The sequence below is a fragment of the Actinia tenebrosa genome, unplaced genomic scaffold (assembly GCF_029948245.1).
Source record: "Actinia tenebrosa isolate PJP-AT-01 unplaced genomic scaffold, QUT_ActTen_1.0 PGA_scaffold0__85_contigs__length_37466705, whole genome shotgun sequence".
Classification (NCBI taxonomy): Eukaryota; Metazoa; Cnidaria; class Anthozoa; order Actiniaria; family Actiniidae; genus Actinia; species Actinia tenebrosa.
Genome location: NW_028292569.1, coordinates 14,706,720 through 14,728,172, shown reverse-complemented (window position 1 = coordinate 14,728,172; position 21,453 = coordinate 14,706,720). Strand labels below are relative to the sequence as shown.

At 38.5% G+C, this 21,453-nt stretch overlaps 3 protein-coding genes across 4 annotated transcripts; 2 read left to right on the top strand and 1 right to left on the bottom strand.

The window, feature by feature from the left end:
* Positions 1–383: 383 nt before the first annotated feature.
* Positions 384–16,108, top strand: LOC116291655 (uncharacterized). Its single transcript, XM_031698841.2, has 7 exons — positions 384–837; positions 937–1,404; positions 2,135–2,222; positions 2,482–2,542; positions 3,252–3,378; positions 13,982–14,278; positions 14,460–16,108. The coding sequence occupies exons 2-7, from the start codon at positions 1,120–1,122 to the stop codon at positions 14,691–14,693; spliced, it is 1,092 nt and encodes a 363-aa protein (XP_031554701.1). The 5' UTR covers positions 384–837; positions 937–1,119; the 3' UTR covers positions 14,694–16,108.
* On the top strand, positions 8,797–11,404 carry LOC148913563 (uncharacterized). Of its 2 annotated transcripts, none has more exons than XM_089032587.1 (3): positions 8,797–10,069; positions 10,592–10,701; positions 10,792–11,404. In XM_089032587.1, the coding sequence occupies exons 2-3, from the start codon at positions 10,672–10,674 to the stop codon at positions 11,170–11,172; spliced, it is 411 nt and encodes a 136-aa protein (XP_088888713.1). In that variant the 5' UTR covers positions 8,797–10,069; positions 10,592–10,671; the 3' UTR covers positions 11,173–11,404. The 2 variants fall into 2 exon arrangements, with proteins under 2 accessions (XP_088888713.1, XP_088888717.1); XM_089032591.1 differs by having other exon boundaries at positions 8,802–10,069.
* A 933-nt stretch (positions 16,109–17,041) lies between the features above and the next one.
* On the bottom strand, positions 17,042–18,697 carry LOC116291654 (testis-specific serine/threonine-protein kinase 3-like). Its single transcript, XM_031698840.1, has 2 exons — positions 18,493–18,697; positions 17,042–18,019 (listed from the first exon to the last, which is right to left on the bottom strand). Exons 1-2 carry the CDS (start codon positions 18,695–18,697, stop codon positions 17,130–17,132), a joined length of 1,095 nt encoding a protein of 364 aa, XP_031554700.1. The 3' UTR covers positions 17,042–17,129.
* Between the last annotated feature and the right edge of the window lie 2,756 nt (positions 18,698–21,453).

The following is a 21,453-nucleotide window of genomic DNA, read 5'->3' as shown; positions in this document are numbered from 1 at the left end:
CTGTTGGATTATATTTTTAAGCTCGTCGTATAGGGTTTTTAGCTTGGGTGACGTTTGTTCAATTTTCCAGCATAATAGAATTTCATTGAACAAAATGAAATCGAGTGCTTCGTTCAAACTATGTCAATATTGCACCAAAAATTATAACAAAAAAACGTTCTTAAAAATCGAGAGAAAAACTAAATAAGCTCGGCTTAATTTTGAAAAGAAATGATATCCAAACATTTTTTGTCATCAAAAATGAAAAAAGAGCGAAAAACCAATTTTCGCTTTATAATTAACAACTTCCTATTCTTTTTTTCTTGCTGTAAATCGTTGTCATAGTAACTCAAATTGGCGCTAAATGCGTATCTACCTGTGTGTTTGTTCAACGACGCTTCTTTGGGAGCTATTTACGCGCTTTTGAATAAACATTTGGCTATGTAAAACACTTTAGGGTTAAAAACGCCAATGAAAATGCTGTTAATTCGGACAGCAGCTCCTACAAATTGAATTATTTGTGTTTTGGGGGTTTTATTACCACCTTTCACCTGACAATGATGCAATTTTGAGTACTGAGAACAATTCTAAATATCAATAGTCAGCCTTGACGCCAGTGAGCTTTCCGTGGACGTTTTTAATCAACGAATTTGTTAAACTATTCTCTGGTTTAGTTTGTTTAGTGCTAGGACTAGAATTTCTTCGTTTTGAAGCGCGTATTCTCGCTTAACAAATGCAACCAGCCTGAATTATCAACACAAAAGCACTAACATTATTGATAGTTTCTTTCGAAAAATCACCGCTTCCTTTGTACTGGACAAAAAACCATCTTGTACTCTGGCTGAATAAGACCTACAGGTAAGGAACTGGTAAATCAAAAAAAAAAAAAGATGATATACCAAGAAGATTATACTAAACAGCTCTAAAATGACCAAAGTACCTGTTTTTTATTTTTAGGCAAACTCTCGAAAAAAGAAAAACAAAAACTCGTCAAATTTCTTGTCCCGTTTGAAAACAAAAGAGTAAAGGTGCAGAACATTTCCTGGGAATTTATGCTATTCGTGAACAGAAAGTTCTCTTCATAAAGAACCAGTGTTCAAGAGTCAAGAGAACTGAAGCACTAAGGAAAATTATTCAATCATGTGGGGACTTCTAGTGTTTGTTTTTGCTAGTTTATTCCATCTCTCTGAGCCATTCTCTCCCTTCACATACATGGATAAGTATTTAAAAGGATCGCAATTGAGAGTCATACAAGTGGAAGATTGGTATGAATGTATCAAACAATGTCAAGAAGAACTTCTTTGTATATCGTATAATTTTGACAACAAGAGCGAATGTCAGTTAAACGGACATGGCGTAGAGAAACGATGTCAGGCTGAAGACGAGTTGACAAGCAGTGCTGGATGGATTTATCACCAGATAAGGGTTTGTAAAGGACGATTTTCACGTTGCGATTTTTTCTTAAAATTGTCGTGCGTGCACACAACATTCCCAGACCAAGTTCGAATACTAGGCGCACGAAATAGTCTTAAACAAGTTGTACGGTCGATTTACACGAAGCCAATTCGTGTCGTCAGCGTGTTATACAGTTGTGAGGAAAAAATCATACCGTGTAAATGGGCCTCAATAATTTCCAAAAGTAGTTTTATCTATTTTCTTAAAAACGGTAGTTAGAAATGTTTTCCCAACGCTATAAGATGGATGGATGGATGGATGGATAGAGCAGAAGTGATCAATTAACGAATTAGGTTGGGCAGAAGAGAACGTAAAGCGAGCTCGTTCTGTAAACAGCGCGAACCAACCTAGACGCTATTAGAACCATTTTAAAGGTCGAAAATTCCATTTTTGGATTATCACTTTCTTGTTGCCATGGCAACATTCAGTGTTTCTATCGAAACACTTATTAATCGTTAGCCGTGTTATATTCTTCGTTAATTAAATGCCCTTTTATCGCGAGCTCTATTGCACGCACGCCACATCGAAAAAATCATTTCTGATAAAATCATTATCTATTTATCTATATTTGAAGACAAAAGACGTAACTCGGTACTAGTGACGTAAAAACTGACGTCATGATAATGACGTCATAATAATCTGTTTATGCAAGAATACCGGATACCCTTTTCAGATTTTTGTTGGTTTTTATTGGCAATAGGAAGTGACGAGAAAGACAACGAGGGGAAAAAACCAAGGTTCGTGTCCGTGTAACTGTGGTGTAAGCAAACAGTGCTATGTGGAACCAGGTTAGTAGCTCGTTAGCAGATAATCTATCCTCTCCCCTCCCCCCTGATAACTACTGCTACAGCGCGGAACCAGGTTAGTAGATTGTTAGCAGATAATCTATCCTCTCCCCTCCCCCCTGCTAACTAGTGCTATGCGGATCCAGCTAGGAACAGCCAACATGACTCGACCCAATCAGATAACATGGAATACGCAACTATCCAATCGTAGTGCTTTAATATGGAAGCCATTGAAGTGTCACTGTCATTTTTTTAAACCTAGAATATGGGGATGTTCCGGAGAAAGCAGGAAGTTCGTGTCAGGATATACTAAACAGACGAGGGTAAATACGATATCATTGGATGCATATTTATGAGACGAAAAAAATAAATGAAAAACTTGAGTAGCCATAAGTTTTCGGTCACCCATCCAGGTATCAACCTCGCTCAACCGGGCTTGACTCAGTTTCTTTGTTGCCATTTTTTACACTGGACCACGATTTCAGGAAATTAGCACAACGATAGCCGTATAAACAATGCACCAGATAGACTAGTTTCTTTTTCCACTTCGAATCAACGTGCCAGTGCGTGGCAGGTTATGCAAAGGATTAGTTGATGTGGTCTGGGGGCCAACGAGTCTCTCCCCTGATGCTTCGGCTAGAACACAACCCTGCGTAATCTGTATACCCAAGGGCAGGGTGGCCTTTACTGTTTGTGGACGTGGTTTCGAATCCCATCGTATCCACATAACTTTTTTAGCACCTGAGTTTTACGCTCATTTTTATAATTGAATTCTCAAACCATTAATACGGAGCCCATTTAGGGCCATCGACTTTTCTTAAGCTGGGCGACTTTTTTTTACGTTGGCGACTTTTCTAAAACTTGGTCGACTTTTTTTTCAGTGCTAGACGCAGGCTCTGGGTACGAGGTTGATTTTAATTAAGGCAGTTATTTGCAATTATCTCGGCCAATTAAAATGACGGGGAAATCAATTTTCGAATTAAAATATAATTAATTCGGCATTTGTAAGTCTTTTCTTGGATGTTTTTTTAGGTCTGTCCCAGACCGCGCATACTACCTGATGGGAGCAACTAAACCTGTTTACTGTCACATGACAAGCATTTCCGGTTGTGGAGACGTAGGGGGCTGGACACTAGTCATGAAGATCAATGGCTCAAAGGTAGTGTGGACTTCACGGGAGCCCTGTCACGAATAGCCTCCTTTGCAGCCGCTGTGAGGCGCTTCCGGTTCCCGTCATTCCCCTTTTGCAGCCGCTGTGAGGCGCTTCCGGTTCCCGTCACTCCCCCACTAGCGTGCTAGCGTGCTAGTGGGGGAATGACGGGAACCGGAAGCGCCTCACAGCGGCTGCAAAGGAGGCTATGTCACGAAGTGAGTCGTTCGAATTTTGTGACGTGAAAGAAAAACACATACCGCACGTAAAATTGAATTCGAGGAGAACAGTTTGAAGTTTGTCTACAAAGATAGAATGCTTTGGTACATTACTCATTAGAATTCGCTTTAGTTGAGATATCTTCAAAAATTAAAAATTGCCAAGCATCATATTTAGCCTCATCCACTACGATAATAAAAACACGCCCGTTATATTATTATTCATACTTATTTATTCTTGGTTTGCAATCAATCCCAAGAGAGCATAATAACAAAAGGGATGTCCGCCATGTTGGAAAAAATAACAAAAGAATTCATTCAAAAATCTTTTGTCAAATTCTTCCAACATGGCGGCTATGACGTCTATAAGTTTGTTAATATTTGTGCATGTAACGTTTCCACATCAATAAAAGTTAGAGATAATAAAAAATAATAGTATTTTGTTAATGTTTATGACTAAAGATGTAAAATAATGTACAAAGTATAATCAAATGGTCAATAGAAATATTTCGACTGCATTGACACTCGACGAAATAATGGATTTGGTCATCATATGTCCGCTTGGCAAATGTTGGGCAAATATGGTGCTCTATATTTGCCCATACATTTGCCTATGCAGGCAAAGGTCGGGGTAAATTTCTAATAAATTTGCCATTGCTTTGCCATATATCTGAACACATGGGTAAATATGTTATATATTTGCCCTTAGTTTAGACGCATTTACCCAGTGGGGATATATGATAACCGTTTTTGCCCTATATTTGCCATATTGTCAAATGAAGGGCACATATGAAATCAACTTTGCACTAGGCTTTGCCCCATATTTACCTGGGGAGCAAATACAATACCCCAAACTGAGTATATCCGATGTGAGGTTTCCGTTTCAATTTATTGCAATCAAAACTTTTCAAAACAAATCAATAATTTTTCAACTGAATTATGATGGATGTTGGCTTGTTTTTACGATTTACGAGGGGGGAGTGCATGCAGGTCCATCTCAGTCATATGTGTCAATTTTTTCTCCTAACGCATGACATCAATGTTGCGACCACATTAATTCAATCATTGTTTTGCTTTGATGTCATGAAAGTGAGGTTATATGCGTTGATACACACAGGAAAAAACGCGGACGATGTATTTTTAATATGCGTAAGTCGTACATGCGTTTTTTCCAGTGACAATAAGAAAACTCATTAACCCATTAACCTCAGCTGCATTTCAAACCGCTAACATCTGTAATATTATTTGAAGCATCAATTTTGTTTAGTCTAAACATATGAATTCATCTTTTTTATTGGCAATATATGCAATTTCATTCATAATTATTTTAATTCATCTAATTTTAAACTCATCAAAGAATTCATTCAATTTTCATTTTGACTATCTAGTTACTGATGCACAGTTCAAACAGTTTATTTTTGATAGCTTTGAATATTTTTCCTGGATGATACTTTACTGTCATCTCCATCATCCGTACAATTTACGTTGTAAAGGACAAACAATTAATACTCTTTCTTTGTCAATAACATCGTAAACAGCAACAAACTGGCTGTGTATCCTTTGTATGGGAATGAATGTAGAGGGCCCTTCCATTTCAAACAAGTTTCTGCACCAAATTTCATGTGGTCTGCCAATCCTGTGTCTTTCTGGATGTCGCTGATACCATCGAGCCTTTGCCATACACAATGATTCCTGCTTGCCATCAATTATAATGGTTTGTTTATAAGAAAGAAATCGACAACACCGGGGCGCAAGTCAAATGAATCGGTCTCAATACTGCCACTATATTGGCCACACCAACAACTTGCAAGAATGAAGGAAGAACATTCCAGTCTAGAGTCAGAGGACCCTAGCTTTGTCCCCGAATATCCAATGGTACTAATTCTCTCAAACGTATCGGTAACACATTCAATGACCGAGTGTTGAGGTAAAATTGTTTCATAAGCTTTAAAGAGATATTCTGTATAGTCATCATCAAGAACATCAATGGATCGAGGTGAAAAACATGAGTATGCATTCATATTGCTCCACTCTAAGCAACGTAGTACTTGACCAACTGAAAGATTAAGTGTTGATGGTATTGATGGGATGCTTTCGCCAAGTGTTCCTACTTGTTGTGCCTCCTGAAGAAGTTGAAATACTGGTTGGAAAGTTTCTCGAAATCTCTCTGGTAAAGGGATATCTCTTAGTTCATGCTTTTGGAGAAATTTTCTCATGATTTGTATTTCAACAGATCTATTGTTAGTTCGAAACGCTCCTAAAATCCCATTGAAACGTTCGAAGCTGAAAAGCCAAAATGAATATACAGGCCCGTAATCTAAAATACATTGTTTGAGATGCAGGTGTAGATGCATGTTTGGCGTAACACGTTCCTTTCCATATCTTTTTTCAAACGATTTACAAAATTCCACTAGGTAATCATGTCCTTCTTGTAGCTCTTCAGTTGTAATAAGTGGAGAGCAAAGGTGAAAGCAGGACAATACGAATAACCTCCACAGCTCCAAATCATCTGTTGGAACGATATTCCAAATGCAGAATACAGAATACAAGAGAGTCCATGTTTTCCACTGATCAGCAGTAAATTCTCCAAACGATGTTGATATCTTTTTCGGGAGACGCCCAATAAATGATGGTGCTTTGACGTCATCTACCTTTTCCTGGATTTTATTCAAATTTTCTTTAGAAATAATTGGCGTTTCAGCATTTAGCCATACATTTTTCATTAAATGTTTTGCTGTCCCTAAAAACAAATTGTGCATAGGATCAACAACATGGTAACGAGTACAATCGAAGTAAGGCAACTGTAAGAGTTCAGAATATCTTGTTCCAGTGGAAGTTTCAATTTGGTTTCGTTCATCAGCGGTTGTTGCATTGAGTATTTTCTGAGCCTCTCTTCGGTGCTCTTCATTTGTCCTTGGTGTATCGTCATCTTCGAAACCTGAAAAATCCATGCTACTAAAATCTCCGAGAAAAAATCTTGTGCACTTTGAGCACCCTCGGTGAGCAGTACATCCTAAGAAACCGCAAACTTTTCTTAGTGCAGGAATGTCACAAGCAATACAAAGGAGGGCAGCTCGAAAACATCTTGCTGTTCTACTCCCATGAGGCCGAACTTGGATGCCTTCGTGCCACAATAAGTTCAATTCGGCTACAAGTGGTTGTAAGTACGTATTGATATTCAATTTGGGCTCGTGTGGACCAGGTATTACCCCAACTATTATTACGTTTTCCTCTTTGTACCTTTCTTTTCTCGGAAGATTTAGGAGGACCATATATATGACTCCAACGCTATAGACACTGTGCTTAAAAGGCTGAAACCAGTCAACATTCAGCATAAAAGCATAATTATTAGGCTGGGCAAGGAAAGGAGTGCCGTTAAAATATTGCCAATCTTTCCACACTTGGCCATCGTAAATATCAACTAAAATATCGTCCGGTACATTCCGATTTCTCCAAATCTCACATTTTTGTACAAAGTCTGGTCGCTTAATAAAGTGAGTTGGAGTGTCTCTGATGCTTTTATAACAATAAACTTTATGTGGGTACAATTTCGTCTGTCCATTTTTCAAACGAATTTCCTTAAGCAATTCCGCTCCACAAGGTGTGCGGCGAAACAATTGACGGTGATTCGGAAAAGCAATGTGAGAACATGGTTTAGCAATGACACGCCCGAATCTTGTTGTTATGCAGTCTTGAAAACGGTATAGGGTGTCGCATTTCGGACAAACAACATACTTTGAATGCTTATCTTTAAAAGAAAGATAATTTTTCAAGAGTTTGAAGGAGCTCGGGAAAACCAATACTGCGGTTGGGAAAATGATTGGCGAAAGCTCACACAAAACCTGAAAAATCGCTTTAAAAAAGGCGAGGAGAATATCAATGCCTCGGTCTGGTACAGAAAAGTATGCAGACCAAAAGCACACAAACAAGGCAATCCAGTTAATAAGGGTCACTCGGGAACTTGCTTCGACGGCAACGCTTATTTCTGCACTAGATTGTTCAAAATCTCTTTCTACGTCTTCGATATCAATATCCCAAGTTTCAACCAATCTCCTTCTTTCATTTCCTCTTATCTCTTCATGGTCAGATTCACTGTCCAACTTGTCATCCCAAAACACTTGATCTTTTTCCTCAAAGTCATTTATTCCGTCTCCTTTAAACATAAGCAAATACGATGTATTTTATTCATTCGGCATTGTATAACTGCAACATAGTATAAGATAAAGTCTGAAACCATTATAATACTAGAAAAAAAAATGTCAGTAAAAAAAAACCTCATGGGCTAAGGGACCGGTCATTATTTAAGTTGGGGGGGGGGGGGGGGGGGGAATTGGGGGGGGGGGGGGGCCTGAAATTTTTGCTAGTGAAAGTCTTGAAATTTAAAAATGACTTTTAGGGAAAACTTTTAAATTTTTTACTACAATCCATGGGGGGTTTTCGATAAACTTGGATGCCTTCAAAGGGGGGGCCTTGAAATTTTTTTGCGTCACTGACAATTTCTCCTCCACCCCACCCCCCCCCACCTCCAACTTAAATAATGACCGGTCCCTAAATGTATAATTTTGACCCAAATTTTGCTCTGAAAATAAATGATTTCCATTGAAAATAAAATATAAATTTCTAAGTCAGCAAAACAACAATTTATAATTCGTGAAAGAAAAATGATAAATCGAAAATAAAAAACCCAAGAGACATATTAAATAAATTACTTATAATTGTATTTCTCTAACTTGACAAACATGTTTTGCCGGATACCATGCTATCTCAGGATGACCACAGTCATGAATTGATTTGGAGACAAAAATGTACAGCAATATCCATTTGAACATAGTAAATTCTTTTTAGCGTTTTAAATGAGTTATCTCTAGCTATGATTTTATAAACTCTTTGAATGAACCTTTCTGAATGAACACTGAGGTTTTAATGGCTACCATAAGCCGATTACTTAATGATGCACCCTTCTTAAAAGTAACGGTGAAAACGAGGCTAAGATAGAAATAGAAAAGAATCATTTGTACCTCTAACTTAATCTCGCTTCAATAACACTAATGCTTGGTAGTAAATCCAATAGGGGAGCTAGATCATGTGCAAATCAGCCGCTTGTTAAAGATTCAGTCTTTTATCTATGCAGTTTGACTTTAACATTTAAAGATTATATAATCTAATCATCAAATAAACGTATAACATCAATACCTTTTTGTGAAGTAGCTGGTAAGAATTCGTCACTTGATGGTTGGTTTGTATTTGGCACATCAGAGGAGTCTTGATCAGTTTGGTCCAAAACGTTTATCTCGCTGTAGTCATTAGAAGAAGTGTCGTTCTGGCCGTCAATCTCGGGAGTGAAAATACTATCATTTGAGTCTTCGTCGTCATTCCGCTGTAATTGCCATTGATTTGTTAAAGGATCATAAAATTCTTCTTTGTGACGGCAAAATACTCTGTAATGTAAATCTTCGTTACAATGAAAGCAATGATAACGCTTTGACATCGCAGAAGACATTTTGTTTTCCAGAACTATATAATTAAAAAGACGGTGTGTATCATTGGGACAATTACTCAAAATCCAAGCATTTTGAATGGCTAACAGCCATATTCCAGCGTAATAAAGTTCCACGTCCATCAACCACATGCCACTGGACAAAAGCACGCCGGATCTTTATTACCGCGCCCTTTTCCTTAGAGCTGTCACTGTTGGCGGCAGATAATGGTACGATGGTTTTAGAGCTAGAAGCTAATCAAGTTTATTGCAATGATATTTCGTGAATCTAGGCTTTAGAAAAAATTTCATAACTTTATAAAATGGAGCAAATAGCTTTAAGATAATAGATATATTACTTAACATGAATCCTGGATACAACTTCAGCATTTTTATAAGACAGTTATTCCTTTTTTTATTATTAGACTTCATTATATGAACGTACATGTCATCACAAGTCACGTGATACGCCGTGATAGATAGGGGGTAGATCTGTTCGGTGGATGTGCTTATTCGTTCATTCGCCTTTTGGTCACAAACAGGTAACAAACTCTGTCGGTCATCTAGTTTCCCGCACATTCTATATCTTTGCTTATAAATTGCGTTCATTCGTCGCGATCAAAAAATGGGAAGAACATCTACACCTTTACCAGGACGCCCAATGCCAATCCATTCTGTTACTGCAACTACCAGTACAAGCAGTACGAGTAGACATACTGAAAATGGCGCCAATTCTCAAAGGCTTAATATACTTATTCCCTCTGTCCCTGGTGGTAACGAGGATGTGCTAAGAGAACACAGAAATCGCCTATTGCAAGCAACAAGCGAGAATGAGAACGTTGACCCCGACAGCGAAAAAGAAGAAATTTCTTCAAATTTCGAAACGATTGTAAAACAGTTTAAAGAACTGCAAGAACAAAACCGCCAAATACTAGCGGCCTTAAAAGAAAGCCAGCAGGACAAAGACAACAGCAAGACCAAGATTACTGTCTCAAAGGCTGTTGCAGTAAGTAAAGTGGCAATATTTAAAAAAGCAAGCTATTTTTATTGATAATTTTACTGGGAATTCTTGGCGCGAAGAGTAGTTGGTATAATTATGCAGCGGTATAATTTATGCAATGCTAAAATTGGCGGGAAACCCGCCATGGTAGTGGTTAATGCTACCAAACTTTACTATTGATTTTCAATAACAAGACACTGAATGATAATGATAATTTCCTTTTTTGTAAAGGAATTGATTTGATTTCGATTTTTTCCCCAATATTATACAATCACAGCCATAAAAATAATGAAAACATTATTACTATGTCTAAGAATAACTTAAGGTACATCTTATGATTTTAATGAATTATATTATGTTTGAAATAAAATAACATGGGAAAAAAAAAAAAAAAAAAAAAAAAAAAAAAACGAAACAAAACAAAGCAAAAACAAATGGATGCTAAAGGAGTAATTGTCGGCCAAATGCCAAAATTTCTAACAAATTTTGTCTCAAGTTTTAATATATGGGTACTTGATATAATTTCAGCTGCCCTTAAAAGTCACTTTCTGACGAGAAGAAAGAGAAACAAAAGAGAGCGTTCAGGGGCCCTTGGAAGGCATCAAAAGATGCAGCGGAAAACACAAAGAAAACAAAATGTGAGTAAACTGAATTTGCAACGATTATGACTTTGTTTAATAAGAAACTTTGACTGACGGTGTTTTTTTTTTTTTTCTTTTTTCTTTTAGCTCCTAAAATCCAGATCCAAGGCAGCGGACTTGTCAACCTCGCTATCACCAGGGGACAAAGAGAAAGTCAAGGCAATTATGAAACTGGAGTATATGTCATCAGAGGAGTCGATGTCAGAGGCGGATGACCAGGCTGATGACGATACAGCGGACAGTGGCTCTGATAACGAAGGGGGCCCTACTAAGCAGAGTAAAGTTTTAATAAAACACCCTCTGCCATGGAGAAGCCCCCTAGCTAATCAGTTCATGGAAAGCATGGACCGAAAGGCAAAAAGGAGGCTGTCAGAGCGCAGTCTCACCATGCTTTTGAAGCGGAAAATCGGGGAGCCGTCAAGACGCCCAAGGCCATCTGGAGGTCCCAAATGGGCATTGAGAGCCTAAAGGTTTTTATCAAATCAAGGGCACTGGGACACCGAACGTGGTTGGGGTTTCTACGAGTTTTATGAATTAAATCTTGTGTCACTGTTCCTCCGTTCCTTTGGCCTGATTTCTAGGGTTTTCGTTCTTCTTTCGATTACTTGAACGTTATACTCGTTTACTTGAAGAAATCCAAAGGTCAAACGGTATAGCAGCGGCTATCTAAGCCTATTGACCTTTGGATTTCTTAAAGTAAACAAGTATAATGTTCAAATAATCGAAAGAAGAAGGAAAACCCTAGAAATCAGGCCAAAGGAACGGAGGAACAGTGACACAATATTTAATTCATAAAACTCGTAGAAACCCAACCACGTTCGGTGTCCTTAATTAAGTTTTTGCAGTTATAAATGAAGTGTACTACTACAGAATATCTAAAAAGAATCGTACATAAGCCACAGATCGATTGACAACTAAATATATTATGATCTCCTTTCACAAATTCTGTCACAAGATGAAACAAACACCTATAATTAATTTACAGAACTAGCATTTTCAATTAGTTGTAGTTAACAAATTGTTCATAGTTAATCAGTCGTCAAGAAAAGGAAATTCACAATAAAAATGTTTCAGTATGATTTATGTCTTTTTTCCTGCTTCTTAGTATAGGTTAGCTATGTTTAAAGTATGAGGTGGTTGTCACGACATATATCGTTTCTATTTTTTTTGGCCTGCCATAAGTGACAATAGCTGAAGACTGATAATATAGTTAAATTTAGCAAATATGATGAGCATAATTCAACTGAGCAAATATGGCTAAGACGCGCTGGTACATCTAAGGCATTAAGGGGGCATTAATCACATATACGGTCAGAGCATATCGCATGGTATATGTAAGGCATAAATCACATATACGGCCTGGAAAAATACAGGGTATATGTAAGGCATTAATCACATATACGACCTGGGCAAAGACAGGGTATACGTAAGGCATTAATCACATATACGGCCTGGGCAAACACAGGTTATATGTAAGGCATAAATCACATATACGACCTTGGAAAATACAGGGTATATGTAAGGCATAAATCACATATACGGCCTGGGCAAACACAGGGTATATGTAAGGCATAAATCACATATACGGCCTGGGAAAATACAGGGTATATGTAAGGCATAAATCACATATACGGCCTGGGGAAACACAGGGTATATGTAAGGCATAAATCACATATACGGCCTGGGCAAAGACAGGGTATATGTAAGGCATAAATCACATATACGGCCTGGGCAAAGACAGGGTATATGTAAGGCATAAATCACATATACGGCCTGGGAAAATACAGGGTATATGTAAGGCATTAATCACATATACGGTCTGGGCAAAGACAGGGTAAATGTAAGGCATTAATCACATATACGGCCTGGGAAAATACAGGGTATATGTAAGGCATGAATCACATATACGGCCTGGGGAAACACAGGGTATACGTAAGACATAAAACACATATACGGGCTGGGCAAATACGTGCACATATCAAATGAGCATTCACATTTACTACCGGGTAAATGTATGGATGATATGATATCTGCTATATATTTGCCGTTTGGGATTTTACTGGGCCATACGGACTTTGCCATCTGTGCCCATGGGATAAATGTGTAGGTACATATCATATACAGTCATTGGGCAAATATTGTTTACTATTAGTCAAATATGATATTTGCCCATATATTTGTCTATATGTTTGCCTACATGACAAATCCATTTTTTCGTCGAGTGTGAATTGGCTTCCTACAGCACGTGTGCTGGTCGTTTGAGCGGGAAAATACATTGCTGCTTTGCCGCATTTGCATGGTGCATGAAGCGTGCTGTATCATCGAAATGGCTTTCGAAAAGAAATAAATTTTCTTATTAATACAGAAGGAAAAATCTTCCAGACTAACCTGTAGCAGTTGAATGGCGTTCTTGGCTGCTTTTGATTCTCGTAGAACTAATTTCCTATATCATGGTACTATTACACAAGCATGCAGCAAGTCTTCGAATATCAACCAGTCTGATCCAAACACTAGTCGAAGACTGAGCACCCTAAGACCTTTCTGAGTTCGACAAATACTGTATGTTTCTGGTCTAGGCTCAGCGCAACGAATATCACATATTAAAGCAGAATGTTTGATATCGCAGGAAAATCAATGTGCTATCAGTCAGAAAGAATATTGAAAACTAATTTGGGATTCAGCTGATGAACATTCCGCACGAGACAGGAAATGACGTAATTGGCCATATTTTTCTGAGAAGGTTCTATGGGGTAGTAGGGGGGGTGTAGGGGGGTGTAGGGGGGGGGTGTAGGGGGGGCATACTCTTCTGCGAATCCGAGGACATTAAAGACTTATAATTACTGATCTTATCAAAATCCATTGTTTTCAGTCTGCATTATCCCAACGAATGCATAGAGGAAAATCAGACATATTTAGTTCATTCATTATTGGCTTTGTTTCTATGATAAACAAGCTAGAAAGAAAACAATTGGATTTTGATAAGAACAATAATTATACTAGATAATCACTTCGGCACGCAGCATTCGTAGGTATAATGCAGGCAGCTGCATTATACCTACGAATGCTGCGTGCCTCAGTAATTATCTATTAATTAACGACGTTCTTGCTAGGTACCGCAAACCTCAAACTGCAGTTCGACGTCAGGTGTTTTTCATTAAGTTCAGTTGTGTCCAAGAAAAATGAAAGGATTAATGTTTCATCCTCAGCGATCAACGATAACCTCCCGTTCAAAACCCTAGATTTTTCCACTGAAATTATCTTTATTCATTTTTTCCAGTCAACCTTCAGATACAATTCCCAGTACTGGACTTCAAAGATGCCAAGTAAAAAAGAATACCAACCTGAAAATGGAGCAAATCTCGACGAAAAAGAGACTAAATTGGCGACCTTCTCAAGCATTGCTTTCCAAAACATTTGCGTGGGAATGAAACTAGTCAATTTCTCATCGATTCGATGGCTCAACAAGAAGATATCGTCGGGAAAATCTATGATGACAATTGCGGAAAGTGGGTATGTGACGTTTGGGTATGACGAAGCAAAGTGGTTAAAACTTTTGCCTGGATCAAAGCTGGACGTAAGTAGAATGGTTGTAATACGAGTTTTATATTTAGCACTTATAAAACAGCTTTTTCGTGTTAGGCGTTCACAATTTTTTGGCGCATGCGCTATTTTCTGGAAAAAAATTTCACGACTATTTTTGTCCAAGATTTTAGCTTTGTTAAATGCTAAAATCTCTCGCCTTTATTTCATCTTAGAATGGCACGAAGAGAGATGGCTTTAATGTACGACCATCAAGCGGAGACGGAGCGCGCGTTCGCATAGGAATCATTGCTTATCCTAAATCAGATAATGCGGGCGTTCCCATCTCGTATATTGGATTTGGCGCAGGCGGTGATGCTGCAGCCTCGAAGCACATGGGTCGACTCTCATGTGGGAATGTCAACGGCATGCACTATATCCCAGCTTTTGGTTATATATTCGTCAAGTGAATGAGGTCAAACACAGCTTACTGAAACAATGCTTTGAATGAGCATAGCAAGAGTTTAAAAGGTTTGATAAAATGTTCATAAGCACCGAAATGGAGATTCAATAGTAGTTATATGTAGTCCCTTTACTTAAAATGAATGCGAATGAAATATTTTATGCCATTGTAATTCAGGATGAAAATGGTTTTCATTTGAATGCGAAGGGAGGGTCCTAGATACTGAATTAATGATACGTAACGTCATAATCTCTTACGAAGAGTACTATTATTAATATAATAAGCGACAAAAAAGAGCGACTGATCTCTTTCATCGCCATCAAGCTAGGATCTAGCTTCTATTCAAGTAAAGCAATGAGAAAAGTTTGTACAAATATGCCAAACTAGAGCAGTTTTTGTATGACTGTGAAAAGCTCAGGGTCGTAAGCGTGACGTGCCGTGACCTTGGTGCTTTCTAGATTTTTAATTGGCTGATTTTTTTCACGCGCAATATGATTAGTTTTGCATTGCCTTGACCTTGGCGTGACGGTGTCCGCGCCGTGTTTATGCCGTGTTCCGGGTATTTGATTGGATGGAGAGTAAATTCTCGTGCGATGTGATTGGTCTGGCGTATCCCTTGCCGTGTCACGACCGTGTTCGTGTCGTGAACGTTTCACAGTCATACGAAAACTGCACTATAAGCCATTCTCAGGTTGAGAAAAAACTGGGTGGAGTTGGCATTGCAGTGCATTATGGGGCTGTTTTAAGGGACATATTTCCAAGATGGCGTCTATTTCGTCCCCTAAAACAGCCCCACAATGCACTGTAATGTCAACTCAACCCAGTTTCCCCCAGAATGGAATGAAATGGCTAATTTAACAGCTTTACTTATAGCGAGCATCTATATTTAAAGGTGCGCCATATAATTGTTTTCTCTGGTGACACTTTTGATTCATTTGTTCTACCTTACATTATTGGATCGATCAGGTTTTAGTAACATATGAAGGACTAGAATGTGATGAAATGTTGTAGTAGTGTTCGTTTTAGCTGCATCGGCGTTACCATGGTGATGATCAACAAATATTCCCGAAATAGGTTTTCGTAACTAACATTGATCTATTCAGTGATTTTGCATGCTTCCGAATTAAATAATTGACAATCTCCAATTTTAAAATTGCAATGTATAACACAAGTTATAAAGTTATCAGGATTAACTTCAGCCTTTGACGTTTTTAGTGTTGGCTCGTTCCTTACACTAAAAACGTCTGCACGACAGGCTAGATTAACTTCAGCCTGGTTTAAAATAAATTAAAATAAAAGCGAAATAAAACGAGAAACACGTGCACCGCTTCCACGAAACTAACGTTTCTTGAATACCCTGTAAATAATTCAGATTGCGATTATGAAATCGATCGAGGGTTAAATAAAAATAAATGCACTTTTGATGTTTTCGTTACTTTAGTTTTCAATGTTGTCCATTGCGCATGCGTGTCTTTTTTCCCTAAGCTTTCTTATCCTTTCATTGGATATCTAAAAAATAACGTTTATATTCCTTTCTAAGTTTGCATGTAATACAAAGTGGCTTGCCTATAAAACCCATCCCACACGGAAAGGAGTGACCATGGGACCATACTCATGTGCAACGCAATGTACACAACAGGTATGTTGGTCATAGCAAGGGGTTAATCATCTATGGTCTAGGGGCCGACTAACCTCTCCCTTAGGCGTCTGCCGAGCTTCCTGATCAGTCTGTAATTCCTCCCGGGATAGCGGTGTTGGGGTCGAAATCTCCGGCGTAGCCGTAAGTCCATAGGACGGTTCAGCACTCGATGTCTGGAAGTATGGTCCTTGTCATTTTGATTGAATAGAAATATTCTAAAACCGCCTTTAGAAACTGAATTAGGTATTGCGAAAGACTCCAGCATAGCCGTAAACGCTTCGCGCTACGACGGTTCAGCTTTCGATGTTGTGGAAGTATGGTCTCGGTTATTTTGAATCAATTAAAAAATCAAATCTTGCAATCAGTCTTCTACTAGTTGAAAACTAAGTATATATATAAGTATGTCTATAGAAGTCTCTGATTTTTATCCTAGAGTGAAAATATATCCGAGAAAAAATTAACAAGCAAAAGTTTACGAATTAGTGCAAAGTTTTGTAGGTCTACGGTCTACTGAGGTCTACCGAACTTACTAATTTGGTAGATATTATATGGTATGCGCTCTAGGCCACCTCTGTCTATATAATATACATCTCGTACTCAAAGTCTTAGTTTTAGATTTTTATTAGGCTGAAAAATTCAACTTGACGAATAACAAGAAAGTTGACTTTAAAGATATTATGCCCTGTCCGTTTGCTTATATCCAGTAGGGCTTACTCTGTATTCTGCTTGTCTGCCTGCTGAGATCTCGTTGAAACACTTCGCCTTCACATTCAAAGATATATAATCTCCAAGTTTATCACAAGTTTATATATCGGTGTCTCCGGAATACCCCGAATCGCCAGACCTCTTGCTACTGCTACGGCTTGCCTCGTTCGATCCACTTTGCGTGCTCTTCACAGACCCTTCCTCGATCTTCGGAACTTCATTCAACTTTATTCCCAAAAACCACGGGTGCTTTCGTATGTTCTCTATGCTAAGTCGCACAGATACATCTGCCACCAACATTTTCTTTACCAAGTCTTTCGCCTCATCTGATACCTTTCTCCGTCTCGAGAAAACCACCTCTCGCGACACTTGTTCCAGGAGGACTTTGAGGTTGGTGTCATCAAAAGGAAGACTCGCGCAAACCATCGTGTATAACACAACCCCTAGACTCCATATATCAGCCAAGGTGCCGTCATACGCGATGCCGCGTAGTATCTCTGGAGGCGCGTATGCATAAGAACCACAGAATGTCTGACTCAAACGCCTCTTTCCAGTCTCGGGCACGATGTGCTGCGTGCGCGCAAAACCAAAATCTGAGACGATAATTCGATTACCGTGGTTCAGTAGAATATTTTCGCATTTTAAATCCCGATGAACCACACTTTTGTTGTGCAGGTATTCCGTTGCGTCGACAAGCTGGTGGAAAAGTTTCCTTGCCTCGTCTTCTTGGATTGGACCATTTGTTCTTATGAACTCCAAGAGGTCGCCATTATCTGCTAGATCCAGTATGATGTAGATTCTAGAGCTCGTCTCGATGGCTTCGTGGAGTCCCACGACGTTTTCATGGCGCAAGTGTTTCATGACTTGAATCTCGCGAGGCAGGAACTTGGTCAAATAATCTTCCGGAGCTTTTTTCTTTGTAACTATTTTGACGGCGACTTGTTTTTTAAGTTTCCTCGAGTAAGCAGCCTTTACGACTGCGTATGAACCTGCGTTAAGACAAGTTAGGCTGAGATTATTAAGCAGACTAGGAACAAAAACTTTGAGACTTGCAGTCAAAAAGTGTGAATTTAGACCGTTTTATACTTGATGGAAGAAAGACAAAACTGAAGATAAAATGTGCTGCGCAGCGTCTGGACTGGTTGTTTGGATTAGGGTTACTTGAAAAGTGCTCTAAATGAGAATAACGGAACGGTCAGACCATGTTTTATCCTCTAGAGTATCATTTCTTTGTTTGTTGGTTGTGTATGAGCTAGACACATGAATATGGACACATCTCAAACAAAGAAATTGTTCTCAAGAGAATGACACGTTGTCTGAATGGGAAAACATTACACCCAAGGTGAAGAGGGCGATTCTAATAGAGATTCATAACCTTGTGTAGCATTTGTCAAAACAGAATCAAAAGATATCATATTGTTTTACGACGCTGGCCGAGCGCGAGAGACATCAAGAGCCTTACCTTTCCCCAGAGTGTCCCCTAGAGCATAACCATAAGCCGATAATACTGGAATAGCCGTATCAAACGATTGACCCCCGTCTTTGTCCTTTGACGAATGTCTGGACTCGGATCTTGAACGCTTTGATTCGTTTTTTTGCTTCGCTTCCCCGTTAGCAGTCGCAGAAGATTTTTTTTCGCCATTTGTGCTGTCCGATGGAGTTGACATACGTTGAAGATAGTGGAAAACACGATTTACGGTGCGTCCCAGTATCTTGACGATGACATAGGTCGCCGGCTACAGGTCTTGAACGTAGCCCGTCACCTAGAAGCGGTCGTTTTGGATCGCCTAAGTGATGAGGGTGTTGTCCGTCTTCTCGTTCGATAGAAGCGCGCACAGCATAAATTGACCAATTAGAACAGTTATATCGAATTTGTTGAATGATGACGTCATTATTTGTGACGTCATAATTAGGGTTTTTAATTCCAAACGCAAAATGCCACTGCTTAGTCAATTAAAATTTTAATTAGCCAATTGAATATTATAAATATTAGATCTGTTGTTTTCACCTCAAGAAGCCTGAGTAATTATTTTTAAAATTTCAGCTATCTTTGATTACGAATTTGCGCCAACCGAAGCCCGAGTAAATCCTCTCAATCTTTTGTCTTCTGTTTACATTAACAGGCAAGCCCTAGTGAACGCTCCCAAGATTTAGGCATCCAAAACTTGTTTAACTACTTTGAAAGATATTCATTTTATTACGCGTCATAAGGCACACAGATATGATAATAATAAATAACTACTTTGGGATGCAATATCAGTAAAAGCTATATAATAAGTAGATTTAATTTGGTAAGAGCGACCAGGCGAGCAACACTGATCTTCACGGGTTGGTCTTTCACCCCGTAGGAGATAAATTCTCTGTTTCAAACTTAGATGAGAGTCTGGAGGTTATAAAGCGGGAGAGTTTGATTATTACTTTAACAAAATGTCCATAAAAAATGGATTAAAAAATAAAATAAATATTCAGATTAAAACAACAAAATATAAAACGAAAAAACAACAAAACAAAAAACCAAAAAAAAAAAAAAACCCAAAAAAAAACAAAAAAACAAAAAAAAAAACAAAAAAATAAAAAACAAAAAAAAAAAAATAAAATAAAAACAAAACAAAAAAATCGTCAAAAAACTTAGTAAACTCAAGAAAGTAAGGAATAAAATCAATCATAGAACTAAATTATTTAACCTAGTATTTAATCCCTAGTCCGCTGCTATACAAAAGCTTCTTCCAGGATCATGTGCTGAATGCGCTAGAAACGAAGCAGCCTCTGAAGGATTGTGGAATGAATGACTACTTATTTCGAATCTTACTTCGTATTCCTTTGACCTAGCATCCCACTTTTACAACTTCCTTACACTTTGAAACGGCACGATTCTTTCATGTAATACATTCACTTATGTGTGACAAACACTCCCGACAAAATTAGTAAGTCAGGTGTGTATCATCTTGGCATCAGTGATCACTCTTTAGTATTCATGACGAGAAAAATTCATTACGAGCCGTCAAAGGCTCGCAAAATTGAGGTACGTAACTTCAGAAATTTCGATCAAGACAAATTTTTGAGTGATCTCAAACAACTGCCATGGTCAGACATCAAGTCTTACGATGATCCGAATGATATGTGGATTCGCTGGAAAACCTTGCTAACCGAGTGTATTGATTCCCACCTGCCTGTTCGCCACAAGCGTGTGGGAAGGAAAAACTCACCATGGATCACAACGGAGCTAATACAGAAAATGCGGTCACGTGACCAATTGAAAAGGAAAGCAATTTCCACTGACAGTGATTTATTTTGGAAAAAATACAAAGAATCGAGAAACAGGATTAATAACGAAATTAGATTAGCGAAGAAAAAATACTTTACGGAAAATTTAGCACTAAATAAATCTGATCCTCGGAAAACATGGCACCTCCTTAATGATCTAAGTGCTCGAAAGGCTAGCAAATTTTCCGGCGTTTCCGAAATTAAAGTTGCCAATAAATCAGTAACCTCACCAAGTGAGATGGCCGAGATTTTCAATGAACATTTCACAAGTATAGGCCAGACTCTAGCCAATAAATTACCTCCATCTGACATTAAATTTGAATCATTTCTGAAACCTACAACTGGTAAAACTTTCGCTATCCAACCTCCAAGTGAGCAAACTGTTTGCGACTTGTTAGGAAGTATAAAGGAAAAGAAAGCTGCAGGCTTAGATAACATACCCAACAAATTGCTAAAAATGTCCGCCTCTATAGTGGGACCATCTCTCACTGTGATTTTTCGACAATCTATTAAAATGGGCATTTTTCCTAGGGAGTGGAAAATAGCGAAAGTAACGCCTATATTTAAAAAAGGGGAGAAAACTGACCTAAACAATTATCGCCCAATCTCGGTCATTCCCACTGCTTCAAAGATATTTGAGAAGATCGTTTATGATCAACTATACGATTATTTGAATGAAAACCAGTTATTGACGGAATGCCTGTCAGGCTTTCGCTCCCTGCACAGCACTGTCACCGCGTTGCTCGAAGCAACGAACGAATGGTCAGTTAATATAGACAAGGGACTACTTAACGGAGTAATCTTCATAGACCTCCAAAAAGCCTTCGACACCATAGATCATGAAATTCTTTTGTCCAAACTATCGAATTATGGTGTAGATGAAGGCTCACTCAAGTGGTTCCGTTATTTACTGACGAGGTCTCAGCTGTGCAGTGTTAACGGAAGTCTGTCTGAGCCTTGTACTGTGAGCTGCGGTGTACCACAAGGCAGTAATTTAGGCCCACTTTTATTTCTCCTGTATATCAATGACTTACCAAATTGTTTGGCGCAAGCCATAACAAGAATGTTTGCTGATGATACCAGCATCAGCGTTCATGGTAAAAATGTAGGAGACTTGGAACCGAGCATCAACACTGAACTCACTAATATACATCAGTGG